The sequence below is a fragment of the Rhagoletis pomonella genome, unplaced genomic scaffold (assembly GCF_013731165.1).
Source record: "Rhagoletis pomonella isolate Grant_MI unplaced genomic scaffold, Rhpom_1.0 Rhpom_scaffold_00007, whole genome shotgun sequence".
In the NCBI taxonomy this organism is placed as follows: Eukaryota; Metazoa; Arthropoda; class Insecta; order Diptera; family Tephritidae; genus Rhagoletis; species Rhagoletis pomonella.
Genome location: NW_023458561.1, coordinates 15389417 through 15409133, shown reverse-complemented (window position 1 = coordinate 15409133; position 19717 = coordinate 15389417). Strand labels below are relative to the sequence as shown.

Sequence of the window (19717 nt, the reverse complement as noted above, 5' to 3'; positions counted from 1 at the left end):
CATACAACCTCGCTGTTGGTGGCATGAGCGTGCTGCTGTGTATACATGCCAGTATAAATGAAATTTCATTTCCATTAAACACGCGTGGTTTATCAGAGCGTATGCGTACCTTAATCATACACTTGTACTATTGCTGTATGCATATGGCTGTATTAATGTTTCAAACATATAAAAATGCATTAATGGAACAGTATTAAAGCATTCTTACAAGATCCCCATATTTAATGCTACTTTCCTGATACATTTTAATATACGGGGACATACAAACAAGTAGCACTTACATATGTAAATGCATATCTTGTAAAATCCCGATTGTGCTGAAAATAGTATCGCACAACACGTCCGTTCACTAAAATTTTTGTACAAGACTGAAAATATTACAAAAATTCCACTTCAAATTTATCAAGAAATGTACTTAAAACAACGACAACGTACATTCGCTTGCAATTCGCTAGAATTTGAATTAGTGTGAACAATTCATGCGTAGTCATTCACTCATATAGCAAGCATCCTTAAAGAATGCTTACAACCGATTTCTACTGGGAAGCTGAGCATTCTCAAGTGCAAATTGCTGCGTTGTGGAAGACCTAACTGGCCACCTATTGCGGTTTGGCACCTATGTACATTAGAGTGGTCCAAAAAAATTTTTTCCGAGAAAGGGTTTGGGGCACCTTCCAAAAATGTTTCCTCTTGCCGAAAGAGGTGCTGGTACCAAACTTTAAATTTTTAAGTATAAATTTAGAGGATGCTCATGATGCTTATATTTTACTGTAGAAGTATTGTGTACATATGAATATTAATAAAAAAATTGGTTAAGTAACCTAATAATACTTCAAATTTAAATTATCTAAAATAATATAACAAGCTTTAGTTGTCATGGCATGTATTGGTTGCAGTAGAAAACTGAAAGTTGTTACAAATATCAAAAGGAAAAAACTAAGGACGTGCCCCGTTTTATAGGATGAATTTTTTCCCCATACCAACTGGACCACTCTAATGTACATATACAATAGTGGTATTCACCAAATTGAGCAAGTGGCCTGGCACTTTGGCAAAAGAGCAGATGAGCTCAAGTAACGAATGTTGATAACAGTCGTTGCTAGAGCTGATCTGGTCTTTAGCCAGACTTCCAGCCCACTTGCTCACTTTGGTGAATACCACAAATGTATTTATTTATGTACAACGTTCATTAATGAGAGAATACATAAATGATATTTGGACCCACGTACGTACATCATACTCATACATACTTAATCATAGAAACCCTGCAGTAAATCGCGCTAGTTCAGGACTAGCGCAGAACTAGCTCTTTAAGAGGCGGTACTGGTTCTCGATCTATCCCAACGCAATGCTTTCAAATGTCTCTTTTTACATGGCGATGTCCTACTACTAGTTCCATTTTGGACAGTTCTGGGTCAGCAAGTTTTTCTAAGAGAAGAAATTTTAAAACTCGATTACTAGATTATTTTTCTATTCTAAATTGGTTTAGACAGATCTGGACCAAAAAGTTTTTTATTAAAAAAAAAATTCTGATTATTCGATTTTTTGATCTTTTTTGGTTTTTTCTGTTCTTTTACAGATTGCATTCTATTAAATTTTTATTTATTTTTTTTTTAGTTTGTTTATATTATTTGATCACTTTTCTCTTCAATTTTTAAGCGGCACTCAACAATTTAAATTTCTTAAATCTGAAAATCACAACTGCCTCCACCGCGATTTGAACTGGTGACCAACGATATTAGAGTCGGAGGTCTTCCCACTGAGCTATTTTCGTATTGTACGAGAAGTGAGAATTTGTGCATTTACTTCTCAACAGAGCGCAACTAACACACCGAGAGTTTCAACCGTCCAACTCTGCATCCCTTTTGCAGTAGTTCAGAGACAGTTCTGAAATTTGTAGGACGGAACTAGCGCTTTGCCAGACTGTCCCTAAATTTTGCTGCAGGGTAACTATGCGCTTACATACGCACCTAAATATACCCTGCAGTAAAATTTAGAGACAGTCTCGCTGTCATCAATGTTACTCATCCTGGTCATGTGAAAGCTGACAAAAGATGCACAAATGTAATATACTATATTTTTCGACCTGCTTAGACCCTAAAACTAATAAACTTTTTTCGTTTTTTTAATACAATTCTCTACATAGTTTATGGGGCAACTGCTAAAATATTTCCAAAAAAGTCGTTATTGGTAACATTCTACGTACGTATAAAATTGAATGCAAAATATAAAATTTAGTTAAGCTACACTTGACAGCAAGTCTGCGTAAACCATTTATTTTTTAAATATTGAGAATTAAAATTGGTTATTATTTAAATGATCATGCTTAAAACTAAATAATATAAACCGTGAACTTTGCAAACAAAACAAAGTTAAATTTAACGATTTTTCATCAAAATGTTTGACCTTTAATCAGTTTTAAAATAAAATAAACAAAATTGGTAAAAATCTCACTTTGAAATGGGAGTGCTATTGATATGAACGATACTGCACATACGTAAATATATCACTGAGCACCCGAAATTTGTAGTTATGCAAAATATTTTTCGTTAAGTTTTTATTTAAGTACTATGTCTCATAAATACTCCATAAACCATTTAAATTAAAATTCCTATATTTCTTATTAGATGCCGAAGAGTCTATCCCCCTTATTCTAGAACCCGAAGTTTCGTAATTCGTAATTCGTAGCTACGCTACGAAAAACGAAAAGTCCACATGCTGCAACCCTTGCGGAAACATGTGCAGCATTGCCAGCTATCAGTTGTTTTTCGAAGATAGCTGAATGAAGGAAAACAAAGTGGAAAAGAATTAAAAAAACACTCATAAAGTGCTTGTTTATTGTAAAATTGGTTAATTTTACATATTTTGAGGAAAATGATGGATTCTGATGTATTTGCAATTATAGCAGCGGAGTAAGAGGGTGCTATGGCAATGGATTCACAAAGGTATGCGGAGCTGTCGGGCATAGTAACCATGGGCGCATCTACATATGTATGTCAGCTTCTGGTTGAATTGCTGAACCACAAGCCAGAACTCCTCCTTTGCATGAAGCTCTGGTTCTCAATCCAGTTAATGCATTATCAGCTTCTTCCAAGCCATTGGAAACATGCACTTTGGTAGGTCCACCAGCTGCTGCGCTCGCTTCTGCCTCCGGCCGCGCTTAGGGATTATAACCCTTACTAAGTAGAATTTCTCCTTTCTGTGTTGCGGGGAAGAGGGGCTTCCGCGTGTCAAAAGTATACAACATTTCTTGTGCATATCACTCCGGCTACGCAGTCCACAGTATTTTCGCCACGTCCCACGAACCCACGTCGAAATTTTGCAAAAAAGTGCATAGTGCAAACCGAGTTTATTAATAAGCTAGTGGTAGGAAATTTGAAACATTTATCCTAAATAAAATGTGAATCCTTCACCTTACACGTGTATGTTAAAGTTTTTGTATTTGGATTATGCGTTTGGACACAACAACCGAAAATCATTGTACAGATAACTAAACCGGACCCAAGTTTATCGATGAGGGGCAACAAAGATTATTTTTTGCTCGTTTATATAAAGCAGTGGATAAAAATATACGTATATACGAAAGGCAGTTGCATCTGTTTAAATGAGCACCACCAATATTTCTTGCCAACACATATCGATATACATATTTTATTTCTCCTCCGACACAGACGTGTTTTCGTACAAAATTACGCAAAAAAGCTTACTCGTTCGTTTTTAGGCATGCCATTGTTACGAATTACGAAAGTTCGAAAATACGATTCGGATTGTATCATACTATTTCTACGATTCGTAGCAAAATTCGAATACGAAAGAGTTGCAGAATAAGGGGGTATATATTACATTTCAATACATTTAATACAATTTAACGCTGAGTTATCACAAATAAGCATTCAATATATCACCGTTTTTTTCATTTCTTGGCACGACTTAATTCAGATTTTTAATTAACGGGTGATTTTTTAAGAGCTTGATAACTTTTTTTTTAAAAAAAACGCATAAAATTTGCAAAATCTCATCGGTTCTTTATTTGAAACGTTAGATTGGTCCATGACATTTACTTTTTGAAGATAATTTCATTTAAATGTTGACCGCGGCTGCGTCTTAGGTGGTCCATTCGGAAAGTCCAATTTTGGGCAACTTTTTCGAGCATTTCGGCCGGAATAGCCCGAATTTCTTCGGAAATGTTGTCTTCCAAAGCTGGAATAGTTGCTGGCTTATTTCTGTAGACTTTAGACTTGACGTAGCCCCACAAAAAATAGTCTAAAGGCGTCAAATCGCATGATCTTGGTGGCCAACTTACCGGTCCATTTCTTGAGATGAATTGTTCTCCGAAGTTTTCCCTCAAAATGGCCATAGAATCGCGAGCTGTGTGGCATGTAGCGCCATCTTGTTGAAACCACATGTCAACCAAGTTCAGTTCTTCCATTTTTGGCAACAAAAAGTTTGTTAGCATCGAACGATAGCGATCGCCATTCACCGTAACGTTGCGTCCAACAGCATCTTTGAAAAAATACGGTCCAATGATTCCACCAGCGTACAAACCACACCAAACAGTGCATTTTTCGGGATGCATGGGCAGTTCTTGAACGGCTTCTGGTTGCTCTTCACTCCAAATGCGGCAATTTTGCTTATTTACGAAGCATTAATTCGCATTAATTGTTTGCTCACTTGGTCGATTATGTAGACCATAAATCGGACGTAAAGCGCGAAACACATTTCGAACCGAACACTGATTTTGGTAATAAAATTCAATGATTTGCAAGCGTTGCTCGTTAGTAAGTCTATTCATGATGAAATTTCAAAGCATACTGAGCATCTTTCTCTTTGACACCATGTCTGAAATCCCACGTGATCTGTCAAATACTAATGCATGAAAATCCTAACCTCAAAAAAATCACCCGTTATAAGTATCCCAGAAATACCCATTATACGTAACAAATATAAATTATTTTTAAGAATAACGGTTTTAGAAAATGAAGGAATAATTGACACTTTATATTCCTAATTTTAAAGCACAGTTTGCCACAAAAAGTAAATCAGTGCAAAGCAAATAGCTCTTTAAACATAAAGTGAGTTATCTTTTTGTTATTTTAGGAGCTTTTCCGGCTGGTATTTTAAAAAAGCAAAAACAAGTTTCCTTTTTTCCTCCTACGCGTTTCGGCGTTGTTTTTCGCCTTCTTCAGGGAGTCTGTTTTTATTTATTTGGAAAAGAAAACATAAAAAACACAACCATTAAACTATGTTCACATTACCAACATAAAATACTTAGTTTCGTTTAAAATACCTCACTAAATTAAGTGCGTTCATACACGCGTTTCTTTATTTGTCTTGACAGCTTTGTAGCAACCCTGTGTTATTGTTTATTTAACGAAAAGAGATCGCGAATGTGAGTAATTGCGTATATTTTTATATTCTGAGTTGTTTGTGGTAATTTTTTAGATTTTAGATGAGTGATCAAAAGAGAAAGCTTCTGGAAATATTTTACAAACTACCACGCGCGATTATCAAAAACAAAAACGTCAAAACACAATGACATATCAGTTGTGGGACAATACTTTTTTCGATTATTATCGATAAAATTAGAGCCGACACTGATTTGTTCGTGATTTGGTTCTTGGTTTAAGATAAACTACGTACTTTCATCTTAATTTACTGAGGGACTTTACAAGGCGAAATTACTTAGTTTGTACTAAATTTATGCGTAAATTAAGATTGACCTCTAAATTACGCCAATGGGAACATAGTTTTAGATACAATGTTACATATTGCAGTATGGAAACAACACACATACACATATACAAATACAATTCTTCGACGGTAACACTTACATCTGTACATTTACATCACATTTGACACAATAATTATTTTAACATATTTAACTTTGACATCACTAATAAATAACTATAAATAAAAATATCACAGCCTAATGTTTATTATCGCTCATCTGCTCGACGAATGTGTCCAATTGCTGCCCGATATGCAATTGCACACATTCGACGAGCAGATGAGCGATAATAAACATTAGGCTGCGCCTATTAAGATCTTTTGCGCTCGCCAATACAAAAATAGCGTTTAAAAGCAAAAGCGGTCTGTAAAGTAAACATTTTTAGTTTAAATTGAAACGAATAAAGAGCAGAATCCTCCTCATACATAGGCCAAGAATAGTAGCTCTGTGATACCATATGGAATACTAATCCCTTTCGATGTCATAAGTTTTACCGATGGTCTTATTTCCACCTGTGAGATCTCTACCAAGCGTGCGTAATATTCTTTAACATTAGTCCGATGTAACATGTAAGCCAATAAAAGTCCTTATAAGGAAACTAAAGAGCACAGATGAGCGTTTTCAATTATAGGAAGGCCAAGAATCCTGCCCCGCCCCCACAGGATGAAAAGTTTTCCCATACATTGACTAAATGAGTGCTGTGATCTCTTAAATATCATTCAAATGAAGCCATTGATATACCTTCCGTGTTCCTTCTTTAACGGATGTGGTCGAATATTTTATTGTCTATTTACAATTTTCCTTAATATTTATGAACTGGTTTCTTTGAGTCTTACTGCTGTACTAACGGCCGCCCCGAGAAATTTTGTCAATCGGAGGTAGGTGCAAAATCGCATTTAGGGTGTATGAGTTCATCAGACAAAGGTGCGCTTACAATGTTGCGGTGTTTACACGCATACTTAAACGAGTCCACCATTTAGCCATATGAAAAGTAAATTCGTCTAAGATGAATATAGGGCCAAAGCAGTTCAAACCCCGTGCGGGTTTCTATATATTTCGGCTGCAATCCATTAGGTCCCTTTTCTGCAAAACCACTGCTTGTCATAAAATGAATACGCATTATGAATTTCAATCAGATTTTATAAAATATAGTTCATGTTTAGGAAATGAATTTTTCATCAAACAGATAGCTCACTTTGCGAATTTCGAACGAAATCGGTTAATAAATACGACTTTTATAAGTAACCCTACTCCAGAGACACCAGCGTGTTGTCTAATGGGCTATAATAGGAATATATGCAAGGTATAACCTCCGGAAATTTTACTGGTTTTTGAGTTTAGTCCGAACAACGAAAACGGCTACCATTTTATGTATGTATGTACATACATATATGTTTAGAATGAAAAAAAATAAAATCATCATGAAAGTAATAAACGTTTCGAATTCGCATTAACAAAATCGGTTCATAAATTGGGCTTGTATCGGGTCCGTTTTTCGCAAATGCTTTTTTCATCATGCTGGTAGCTTATACTCTGAATTTCAACGAAATCGGTTCAAAAATACGGCTTTTATAAATAACTGGACTCCCGCGCCACCTAGCGGGTCTATTTTTGGTAAACTTATTTTCCATCATGCTGGTAGCTTACATTTTGAATTTAAAAAAACTCAGTTCATAAATAAGATTTTTATAAATAACTCGACTCCAGCGCCACCTAGCGGGTCTATTTTTCGCATACGTATTTCTCATCATGGAGGTAGCACACGCTTTAAATTTAACGGAATCGGTTCATAAATACGACTTTTATAAATAGCTCAACCCCAGCGCCACCTAGCGAGTTTTCTGGTAGCCTATAATAGGACCATATACGCAAGGTATAACCTCTGAAAATTTGACTGAAATCTATGCAGTAGTTTTTGAGTTAAGTCCGAACAACGAAAACGGCTATTACACAGGGCAACACTGATTTTGGTGCGGCAAATGTTAAATCTGTTTTTGATAGACTTTTTTGAGCTGATTACGAATCCGTAATTATAAAGATTCCATCACGTACAGATTTTGAGAAAATCGTGGTCAAAGTGTCAAAAAATCGGTTTTTTTTTCAATATTTGAGAAGCTCGAGCAAAGAGTAAAAATGTGGTAGAACCTTCCACTTAGGCTTAACTTAAATCTAGAGCCCTAGGCTACTGCCCCTGAAAATACCATCCCTGCACCTTTACTTGATGGCCATTTATAGTCATTTGTTGAACAATAAAAAAAATGCTGGCAAATTGTGCTATTGAAAAAAAAAATGCTGCCAAAATCTGTTTTTGCTGTTCAATAAACGACTATAAGTGATCTTAGGGTCAAGACCAAGAGATGGTTTTTTTGGGATTGTAGTCGAAAGTTCAAGCCTTAATTTAAGCTTAAGTGGCAGGTTCTATCACCTTTTGTTTAATTGCGGCAGGGACTCAAACTTCGCCAAAAGTCAAATTTTACTGCTCAATAAATGACTATAAGTGACCATAAATTCAATGTGCAGGAATGGTATTTTCAAAGATAGTAGTCGATGGTTCTTGCTTTAATCTAATCCTAAGTGGAAGGTTCTATCACCTTTTTACTCTTTGCTAGAGCTTCTCAAATATTGCAAAAGCCCGATTTTTTGACACGTTGACCACGATTTTCTCAAAACCTGTACGTGTTGGATCCTTTGTACTTACGGATTCGTAATCAGCACAAAAAAGTCTATCAAAAATAGCTTTAACATTTGTCGCACCAACATTTTTTCTCATTTTTGTTGGCCTGTGTTATTTTATATATATAGAAGATATACATATGTACATATATATGTACATACATATGCACATTAATACAATAGGGGTATTCTCGAAGTCTTGTACGAAGCACGGATTGCGCGAAATGCAAAAATACTATTCCCAATTTCGAAGAGTACGAGAGCACCCCATTGCAAAGAGGAAGCATGCATGGGTAGCAAGCAGCGAAATTATGTATTAAATACAATAACAAGAGACAGCAATAAAAAATAGAAATAGAAATAGAAATAGAAATATGTAGCTATTCCAACAACAAAACAACTAGCACAGGGTCGCATTTATCTTGCTATGCTATTTTGCAAAATATATACATAGGTTTCGACGTTGCATCAATCCGTGCTACTTGCAATAGGTTTGCAAGATTTGGAGAATACCCCTAATATTTAATCTGATTATTACAAAAACTGAAAAAAACACAAATAATACTTATTACATTAAATACTAACTAAAATTGGAGTACAAATATCGATCAGTAATAACAAATTCAAACATTATATATATGTCCATACATATGTATAAACATCCTTTTATATGATCCACAAGATTTGTGTGGCGAGGATGCTTTCCTGGAAAAATTATTTGACTTATATTCACCTGGGAGCGCAGCAAAACGATTCACGCCTTAAAAAATTTCCGGCAAGACCCAGTAAAAGTTCTGGACAGGGCAAGATTGGCAACGATAGAACTTAGACGCCGGCCCCGAAATCTGAAATATAGGCTGACATCCAAAACGTATCAATACAATGTTTGGAAACTGTTATACTGCGGTATTCAAACTGTTTGTTAATACAGAGTTGCGACACATTGCAATCTTATACATTGCATATTTTATTAAATATTCAATTTAGCAATGAACAATTTTTCAGAATTTTCCATTTTCAAAACACCAATGGTAACCAGAAACAAACGAAGCATCAACCAAGGAGTATTCAATAGGTGATAGCAGTACCCTTTTATTTTTCTTCGCCTCACGGCTTCATATGTCAAATGGGTGCTGTTGATTGGTTGGAGCAGCTGATTGTTTATTGTTTTCTGTTCTCCTTCACATCTTTCGTATGAAATTTTTGACAGTCCTCGCCGCAAAAGCAAAATACATGTACATTTTGTTATTGTCGTACCGATACCAACTTATTGAATACGCCTTGGCATCAACTTTGTTTCTGATGCGCTGATTGCTCTAGCGATGCGTTACGATAACTTTTCGAATGCGTTTTGGAAAGGTATACATTGTCAATATTTTTTAGTTCGGCGGCGTTATGGGACATTATACTTTGTACGTATGCAACGGTTTGGAAGTCAGCCATATTTTGAGTTAAATAATACAATCATTTATAAGTATAAACAAATGTTGTCAGACATACCAGCGGCCCTAAGGATTTGCTGTCCAATTTATTTGATTGTTTCCTGATTTTATTTACGCATGTAAGAATGTATGTATGTACACATCAGTTATCTATCTTGCTTTCTTCATACTACATTTTCCAAAAACACAGGTGCGTATCAATCAAAGGGAATACTCCTGGATTGCTCATCGCTTTTTGCACCTAAGCGGGTAATAACGCAGTACAAAACCGACAAATCTCAAATCTTAAACATCCGAAATCATGCCTCTGGGAGGATTCTTTTATTGCTCACTTGGGAGATCTCCCATTATGCTCCTAAGCGAGTAGGTAAAACCGACAAATCTCGCTTATTGCTCCCAAATCATGTCTCAGGGAGCTTTCTTTAATGGCTCGCTTAGGAGATCACCCTATTAACTCCTAAACGAGTAATAAAGGAGTACAAAACCGACAAATCACAAATCTTAAACATCCGAAATCATGTCTCCGGAAGGATTCTTTTACTGCTCACTTGGGAGATCTCCCATTATGCTCCTAAGCGCGTAGGTAATACAGGAGTGCAAAACCGACAAATTTCGCTTATTGCTCCCAAATCATGCCTCAGGGAGCTTTCTTTAATCGCTCGCTTAGGAGATCACCCTATTGACTCCAAGCGATAATAAAGGAGTTAATAACCGAGTACTCTTTTATTCCTCACTTAGGGAGATCTCCCTTCAAGTTCTAGTGGGTTCATATGTAAATACATATATGATTGGCGAAGCTCATAAAGCCATACTAATAAAAAAGTCCCACACACTTACAGCTCAACTTGCAAACAAAAGTTACTATTTCTCTCGATCTCGATCTCTATTACCTTACAATGTGTTCTCACCTATACAGTCGTAGCCTACAATCTTTTACGTTGCTAAAATAGCACTCATCTACATACATATGTATGTTCATATACATATATACATGTTTTCAAAAATAAGTTACTGAATTCTGTCAGTACCCAACCACTTGCTTTATTATTAAATATTCTTTGTGTGTGCACACCTCTCTGGTACTGACAAAATCAAGCCAGCGCTGTGATAAGTATGTACATTTATTTACAAACACGGATAATAATGAAATACATCCATACGTATCGCAGCCACCAGTAGTTTTTGATTCCGTTCTCGTTTTCAGTTAATTTGTGCTTGTAGTGAGTATCGAGCGAGCGCTGCCAGTAGATCTATCGGAGTCCGTATCTGAATCGTAGCTAAAGCTGGGCCCGTAACCGGAGACACAAACAAGGCCAGAATCAGCACTATCGTTGTTCCGATTGATCGGATTCGGATCTACAGTTTCCCGCAAGCAACAAAACTTTTCCCTATTCATTTTTATTTTGACCTCGTGTACGAACGACGCGCGGTGGCGGTGGTGGTTGGATTCAGCCAAAGGGTTCTACTAAAATGTTGGCGTCAATTCGCTGTGCGAAGCATTGCTTCGTTGTATTAAAATTGCTCTGTTAACGTGTCTTAATAGTTCCGTGCCGCGTATACTGTCGATTTTCATTGCTCACAACAGTTATCTAAAGACCACATAGATATGTGCATATGTATGTATATACGCAAGCGGCAAATGTGCCTAAAAAATATCAAGTGACGTGACGATTAAACCGATTTTTTGTGCGAGAATTTTAATAGAACTTTTACTAGTACATATAAGTATAAGTATGTACATATATGTATACATAAGTTTGTGTTAATGCAGATTTTTTTTGTGTAATTAGCACTCGTACTATCAATTTGATGCTACTTTTTCATTTCAGGCGTAAATAGCAGGACATTGTTACCTACATACCTGCCCAATCACGCTGATAGTAAACATATTTACAAACATACACACAATCAGATAAGCAATTGCTGTATGTCAGCCCATCTGATTAAAACTTTGACGAAAAATCAACAATTGTAAAATCGTTAAGTGTGCGAATACATAAAAATAGTTACAGAATCTAACTAAATCGCCATTAAAATCACGTTCTTACTAACTGGGCGTGCTCACAACGACAACGTCAACAAAACAACAGCAATAACAGTTGCGCGACAGCAACAGTTACAACAAAAATTACCGCAGAGTAAACAACATAAGTGTATTGAAGTAAACTTTATCAAATTAACAAATACAAAGTTGAATACAAAATACAAAGCCAAAAAGTTAAACACACACTAGCAGTGCAAAGATTACGCGAGCGACTATGTGTATAGTGTTGAATTATTAACAAAGCCAAAAACTCAAGTCAGAAAGTAAACGAGCGTTGCGCGAGTTGGAAATATTTTCCATACCACTTGTTCGGAGAATACAGTTCGTGTATCAATTTTCACAAGTGATCGTACAATTAACTTGAAATTTGTTAAATATAAAAAAAATATTTTAATAAATACATACATACATACATAGATCTTAAAGAATAATACAGACAAAAGTTTTAATAACTAAATAAAACGTATTAAACTCGTTTATTCGGTGTTTTTTAGTCGTCCCATGCGAGATAAGTCAATGCGCCGTCATGTTTTCAAGCATTTGACTAGACGCGAATAGCGCCTTATTGCCGTCTAATTACAGTGTTAAATTGCTGTAACGCCTACGCTAGAAACAACATTGCGAAAACTACCAGTTCAATATACCGAAAGACACCGTTTTTGAATCCAGCAATTGTGATAAAACAAACTTGCATATAAATAAATGGAGAAGTCTAATCACAAAGAACTCCGATTCCATACCAATGAGCACCAAGTGAGTTACATGTATCTGATAAACAAAATGCTGCTGAAAATCGAGAATACCCTACTGCGAAGCCATCGACAACGCGAAACCACTGGAATAAAGGAGCTATACAATTCCTTTTTCGTATTATTTTAAACAATCTAGCCGAAAATACCTTAAACTGTTTTAGTCAAACAGCATTCAGTGTCAAAATAAAATATTTAGCCAACATAGCAAGTTTGTTACTAGTTTGTGTTACAAAGTTATATGCACATATTTACTGTTAAAAAAAAATAATCAAAAAAACACAAAAAAAATAAAAAATAAATAAAAATGAAATAAAAAAGAGGGACGCAAAATTAAATTTGGTTGTTAGTAAAAGCAAGTAATTTCTCTGAAAGTGTACCTCGAAATTGCCATATTAAAGCAAAACAAAATAGCCATAATTATTTTAAGATATGTGTGATTAAAAAATCTCAAAGCAGTTATCATTTTGAGTCTATAAGCAGTGACGTCGCTCGTCAGAAGTTGACCCTCCTAGCTGCTACCAAGCAATTCAGTTTTTTGTCGCGTCGGAAAGAAATAACAACAACGTAACTAAGCGGAAATATATATCTTCTGGGTTTTTATCGATATATCACGTTAGTCCGATTTGAAAATCTCGTCTTAAATTAACAGTTTTTCTACGAGTGTGCGTGCGTGAGTTGATATCCTTAGGATACCTACAATACCGAATGGCGCTTTCGCTGCTCTCACATCAGCAGCAGCCAAATTATTTCGATTTGCAAACATTATTCGATCCATACCCATTGCAACAACAACATCAACAATCACCTTCCCACCTGCAGCAACAACAACAGTATCATCATCAGCAGCACATCCAGCAACAGCAGCAGCAACAACAAGATTTAACGGCGCTCAAAAGCACCAGTATCAGCGCTGTGGCATCAAAAATCAATCCGACGACGGGAATAACTAATTTTTGCGCGGATCAAATGGAATACGCAGCCAGCAATCTTCACCAGAATCACAACCATTATCAGCAACAGCAGAATAACAATAGTAGCGACAACAATAACAACAGTGGCGTCAGTTCCATAAGTAATAATAGCAGAAAAATTAGTGGCATTGCACCTACAAATAATAACAGTCAGGTAAGAGATAAAAACATTCTCAAACACTCATACACACGAAAAAAGAATAAGAAATAATTAAGTTTTTGATATGCAAAAACATATCCTTTGTTTGCTGGTAGAACATCATCAACTAAATACATAAATTTAAAAAATTAATCTATGTAAGCATGAATAAAAAGCTGCTTTGACGTTATGTAAGGAATTATGTCTCATAATAAGAAAATTGAGTCGGTGGGTTCGACAACCGTTCAAGTCCAAAATCGGTTTTTTGTTGCTGAGATCCAAAACAGTACAAGTCACGGACATGTATGCGCTGTCTCCTCATTTCGAGGGTGCAATCAGCTGTGCTACGTTAACGCCTAAAGCTTAGGTTTCCTCGAAAGCGACCGTTATTTTACGTTGTCTTGTAAATATTACCAGATGCCAATTAAGATGACGGCTATACACACCGTAAGGTAATGTGACTCCTTCTTTTTTATTGGCGCTGTAACCGCCTAAGCGATTTTGGCGGACTCCAAAACAGCACGCCAGTCATTTCTCTTCTGTGCTAACTGACGCCAATTGGATTTGCCAAGTGAAGCCAAGTCTTTCTCCCCCTGGTCTTTCCAACACAGAGGAGGCCTTCCTCTTCCTCTGTTGCCAGCATCGCGGCCCGGGTTGAATACATTCAGAGCAGGAGCATTTCTGTCTATTCGAACGACATGGCCAAGCCAAAGGAGCCGCTGAATTTTAATTCGCTGCACTATGTCTATATCGTTGTAAAGCTCATACGGATCATCGTTAAACCGTCTGCGGTATTCGCCAGCGCCAATGCGCAGAATCTTTCTCTCGAAAACTCCAAGGGGTGCTTCATCAGATGTTTTCGTTGTCCATGTCTCCGCGCCAAAACCCAGCAGAGGCATAGAGGCATGATGAGTGACTTGTAGAGTGTGATCTTTGAACGACGAGAGAGGACCTACTTCTCAATTACCTACTCAGTCTAAAGTAGCAACTGTAGGCAAGAGTGATTCTCCTTTAGATTTCAAGGCTGACACTATTATTGGTGTTAATGCTGGTTCCCAAATAAACGAAGTCGTCTACTTTTTCAAACTTGTACCTGTCAACAGTGACGTGTGGGCCAAGACGCGTATGCTCTGACTGTTTGTGTGATGACAGGAGATACTTCGTTTTGTCCTCGTTCAGCACCAGACCCATTCGCTTTGCTTCTCGATCCAATCCCGAGAAGGCAGAACAGACGTTGCCCTTGTTTTTACCAATAATATCGATGTCGATGGCATTCTCCAGCAATCGTGCGCTCTTTTAAAGTATTGTGCCTGAGCGGTTCAGTTCTGCGGCTCTTATTATCTTGTCCAACATCGGGTTAAAAAAATCACACGAAAGGGAGTCACCTTGTCTGAAAACTCGTTTGGATTCAAACGGCTCGGAGAGGTCCTTTCCAATTCTGATTCGGGCCCAGGCGAAGTCGACCAGCCTCAGTCCGTTATCGGACTTTTCGTCGTGGAGTCTGAATTTTCCGACAGTGGCAGTGTTGCCACTTTTGGTCTTTTCCCGCCAAATTTGGTCGCTTCTTTTTTATTTGGTAGCTTGGTAGTTAAAGTAAGATTTTGGTCGGATGGTTAAATTAAGTTTTTAAGTTCTTAATTATAAAAATTATATTTCAAGCATCATTTTGCATATAAATATTTGGCACTTGTACTTTTAAATATTTGCCAATGCTGCCTTTAAAAATAAGAAACCTAATTGGTTTGGCAACTGATGGAGTCAATGTTAGGCTAGAGACTTGGGCAGGCTGAAAACATTATTGAGTACAGAAACCGATTTATTTTATATAAAATGCACATACCACACACTTCACCTTTACTCAAGCTACGCTTGTAAAAAATTGCCGATAAGCATTGAGACACTGTACCGCAACATATGTGTTTCTTTTCCAACAGCGCAAAGAGGATACGTGAACTGGAGGAATTTCAGGACTACTGTTCGGTAAAACTCCACAAAATCTTGGGCATATCTCAAACACGATGGCTTTCACTAGAAAGCGTTGTGTTAAGAATAGTTGAGCAATGGGATAGTTTGAAATTTTGTTTTACTTCCTGCTTTTATGAAGTAAACGATATGCGATCTGCAGCCCTGGCAGAAGGAATGTGTTGCAAAACCAAATGCTATTTTTTATTTTTATCGTATATTTCTTCCATAATTAACAATCTTAACAAAGAGTTCCAAGCTGAAAGCTCTAGTTTGCCATACTTATATGCAACTATCAAAGCACATTATCTCTTAATTTTGAGTAACTTTATTTAAAAAGATGCGATCAGTAACAATATTAATACTGATTGTAAAAATGAAATAATCACACTACGTTTTTGTTGGAATGAAAGCGGAAATGTTTATGAAAAGTAGTGTCAATTGTTCTTAAACTCTTGAAGTTAAAACCAATATATTAAAGTTTTGCATAGAGTTCTTGGACCAAATAAATTTAGGATTTGACTTCAAGTGTGCAGATATAAATTTTTTACAAATAGTTAATAACTAAGATAGTTTCTAAAGAAGATTTACCAATTTTACCTCTTTTGTTTTGTTTTGAATTTACTGAGCCTAAGTGGTCCAGCAATCTGGAAATTGATATGTTTTGGGAAAAAGTATATTCTATTAAAAATGAATGACAATAGCTTCATGCATCTCGCCAATTCTGTTTTTTATATAATTTCACTAGCCGGCTCCGAATTCGCAAGGCTTTGCCACGCGCTGAATGCGTAGATATTAAATAAGATACGATTGACAACTAAACAGGTTGCAACCCTACTAAAAAATAATGTATAATTGCGCATCTGGAGGTCAAGCCCTTTCATATGATACCTCATTTCCTGTAATCTAACGAACAGCCCACATTTTTTAATTTTTCACACAGGTTGCAACCCTCTTCCAAAAATAAAACCTTACTGTAAATCGTAAGGTCAAGCCTTTTCCTTTCAACACCTCATTTTTTTAATTGACTGAACTGTGCAAATCTAATGTCATTAACAAAAAATGCCCTCGCGTATTATAGATACATAATTTTTAAATAGGTGGTAACCCCACTCAATCAAAAAATAAAAACTTATTGCTCATGCAAAAACCATATCCTTTTATTTGGTACCTCAGTTTTTAGTCCAACAAACGGTGAAGATCTTAAAATTTTTAAAAAGTGGCAACCCTACCCAAAAGGCCGAGCCCTTTTATTTGACACCTTATATCTTGTAATCCAAAGAACAGTACAGATCTAATAATTTTTTAGACTGGTGGCAACCCTATAGGAATTTAAAGTACTAAAGATATTATTCCTATCGATACAGATTATACTTAAAAAATCTCGTATAAACCCATTCAGTGGTTTTTGAGATTAGCGTGGTCAAAATATGAGAAGGCTTTGGGGGCTTTCGAGAGAACTATTCTACGCAAAATCTACGGCCCTGTTTTCGTGGATGGCGGATATCGGAGAAGATGGAATGAGGAACTGTATGAGCTTTTTAACGACATGGACATAGTTAAGCGCATAAAAATACAGCGATTGCGTTGGCTTGGACATGTTGTACGCATGGATGACGACTTTCCGGTGAAAAGATCCTTCGACTCCGCACCCATGGGTGGACAACGAAAGCAAGGGCGCCCACGAACGCATTGGAAGGACCAAGTGCAGAAGGACCTGTCTGCGCTCGGGATAACCAACTGGCGCAAATTCGCGCAGGAGAGAAGCAATTGGAAAAGCTTTTTGGTCTCGGCCCAAACTGACAAACGGTTGTAGTGCCAAATAAGAAGAAGAAGAAGTGGTCAAAATATCTCGACTTTCCTTTATACTATGTACAGAAGATAGTAATTCTTAAATAGATGGCAACCCTATTAAAAAAATGAAAGCTTTTGTACATGCGAAGACCAGGCCCTTTAATTTGGTATCTCATTTTGCAATCCAACGAATGGCACATGTTCGGTAGTTTTCTAGATTACCGCGTACAAACATTCTCGACTTTCCATTATACTATGTATAGACCACATAACTCTGCGGATGCAGAATGCAAATTTTTAACGCATTCTTTGATAAAAACTAAACTAAGAAATAATAGCATAATGTTATGCAAGGAACTTGTAGACAAAAATGACCCGCAGTACTTTTAAGAAATTAAACTTATTGGCACATAAAATGTATGTATGTATATAATTCATACAACCAAAAATCGTGTAATTCTACTTCGCAAAGAGCGCATAATTTCCATTATTAGATGTTCAGTGTAATCAGTTAGTCTGTTCCAGTACTTCAAGATTTAGTTAGGAAGACATAACTGAAGAATGCATATTCATAGCCTAAATGAAGTAGGCACTAAAGTTAGTTGCTGCTTTTCGTCATAATTATCAATGAAATGGCGGCAACTAACTTTATAATCGACTTTGTTTCGACTATAAATATACCCCAATGTATGTACAAGAACGACTTGTCAGTAATTCCTGTAAATCTGATGGGTACTGGAACAGACTAATGAGAGCAATGAGAGTGGCATCTCTCTTTAAAAATGTAACATTGCGAAAAATAAAAATTCTCCAGACGTCGCTGTCTTGCCCTGTCATGCGCTGCGCAGGATAATCGCTTGCATGAAAAGCCCATTAAACAGATTCGATATGTGGCAGACTCATGTTATGCGCTGCAGCTAGGGTTGCCAACGTTTTCAAAGAAATTTATAGTACTTTTCAAAAAAGTCTGAAAAAATATAGTACACTTCAAATATATATAGTATTTTTTTTTTTTAAGAAAAAGTAAAAATGCTTTTTAAGTGTACATCTTTTTTCTTTCTTATGCATTTCCTCTATAAAAAAATATATTTCTTTAAAAGTGTCGTATGCTTTATCGCTACACTGAGGGGAAAAAATATTAAAATCAAATAGAAACGTAATTGATCTTACTATAAACGTCAACGAAAATACTGTATATCGGTAAATATTCAATTCAATTATGCGCATATTAAAATGACCGCGTTCGTTCTGAAAAAGCATCCGTAAAGTGAATAATCAAGACAAAAAACTAAAAAAAAATATTTAACTTGCATGTTGCCCGCAGTGGTATTCGAACCCTGACCATCTCTGGATATCAACAAATTGTGGCATGCATCTTTGCGCACTCAGCGACACCCAGACATATAAATTTGCTTTCAAATGTTGAATATCCATCAACATCACAGCACGCGATTTGTGCGGATAAACATGTACTATGTATGAATGTGTGTGTTGTCACCGCTCTCAGAGCGGCGCTCTGCATGCTTGGGGTGCGTATGTACACTCATATATATACTCAGTTGTGAACAGTCCAATGCGTGCGTAATAAATTTTGTATGAAAATATTATATTTAAATTCGAACATTTTTAAACGATAATCAAATATAAAATATTAATTTTTACTATGCATTATTTCCCTCAGTGTATCAATATTTATATTAATATAAATCAAAAGCTCATTTTTTATTAGTGAGATATTCGCTTTATTTCTCTCATCTCACCATTTCAAAAACTTAATGGAAAAAACTCTTTCTGTGAATGCTGAAGTTGCAGGAATAGAGAGCATAAGCGAAATAATTTTAAGTAAATTTGGTAAATCCGTCAAAGTGTTTTTAAAATTGTTGCCATTTTTGATCTGTGGACCCTTTGTTTTAAAGTATGTTTATTTTAATATTGATATTTCAGTATACATGTCATCCATTTTAAAACGTTTCTTTCTTACAAATGACTGAAATATATTTATATTTATAATTGAAGAAATATAGTATTTCTGCATAATATATTTTTTTCCAACAGTATATAGTATGCAGACCCAAAAAATAGTACAATACTACATATATATTATAGTTCAGTTGGCAACTCTGGCTGCAGCACAATGCAAGTATAACAAGCGCATTTATACCTGCATTTACATATTTATTTCTCGTTTGTTTTAAAATGTACAAAGTACATA

The 19717-nt window shown here is 36.1% G+C and overlaps 2 protein-coding genes across 6 annotated transcripts in view; both read left to right on the top strand.

The window, feature by feature from the left end:
- Window positions 1-2184: 2184 nt before the first annotated feature.
- LOC118742369 lies at window positions 2185-12951 on the top strand. Of its 4 annotated transcripts, none has more exons than XM_036474393.1 (2): window positions 2185-2202; window positions 11673-12951. In XM_036474393.1, the coding sequence occupies exon 2, from the start codon at window positions 12590-12592 to the stop codon at window positions 12764-12766; it is 177 nt and encodes a 58-aa protein (XP_036330286.1). In that variant the 5' UTR covers window positions 2185-2202; window positions 11673-12589; the 3' UTR covers window positions 12767-12951. The 4 variants fall into 4 exon arrangements, with proteins under 4 accessions (XP_036330286.1, XP_036330285.1, XP_036330284.1 ...); XM_036474392.1 differs by lacking the exon at window positions 2185-2202 and adding an exon at window positions 10928-10954; XM_036474391.1 differs by lacking the exon at window positions 2185-2202 and adding an exon at window positions 10987-11459.
- Window positions 12952-13319: 368 nt separating this feature from the next.
- Window positions 13320-19717, top strand: part of LOC118742368 (uncharacterized protein DDB_G0283357) — a 242541-nt gene continuing 236143 nt past the window's right edge. For both annotated transcript variants that reach the window (XM_036474389.1, XM_036474388.1), the window contains exon 1: window positions 13320-13764. In XM_036474389.1, coding sequence (XP_036330282.1) covers window positions 13345-13764 — 420 coding nt within the window. In that variant the 5' untranslated portion in view covers window positions 13320-13344. The remainder of the gene's footprint in view (window positions 13765-19717) is intronic.

Coding starts and splice junctions, on each gene's coding strand:
- LOC118742369 (XM_036474393.1), top strand. CDS start 12,590: ATGGAGAAGTCTAATCACAAAGAACTCCGATTCCATACCAATGAGCAC.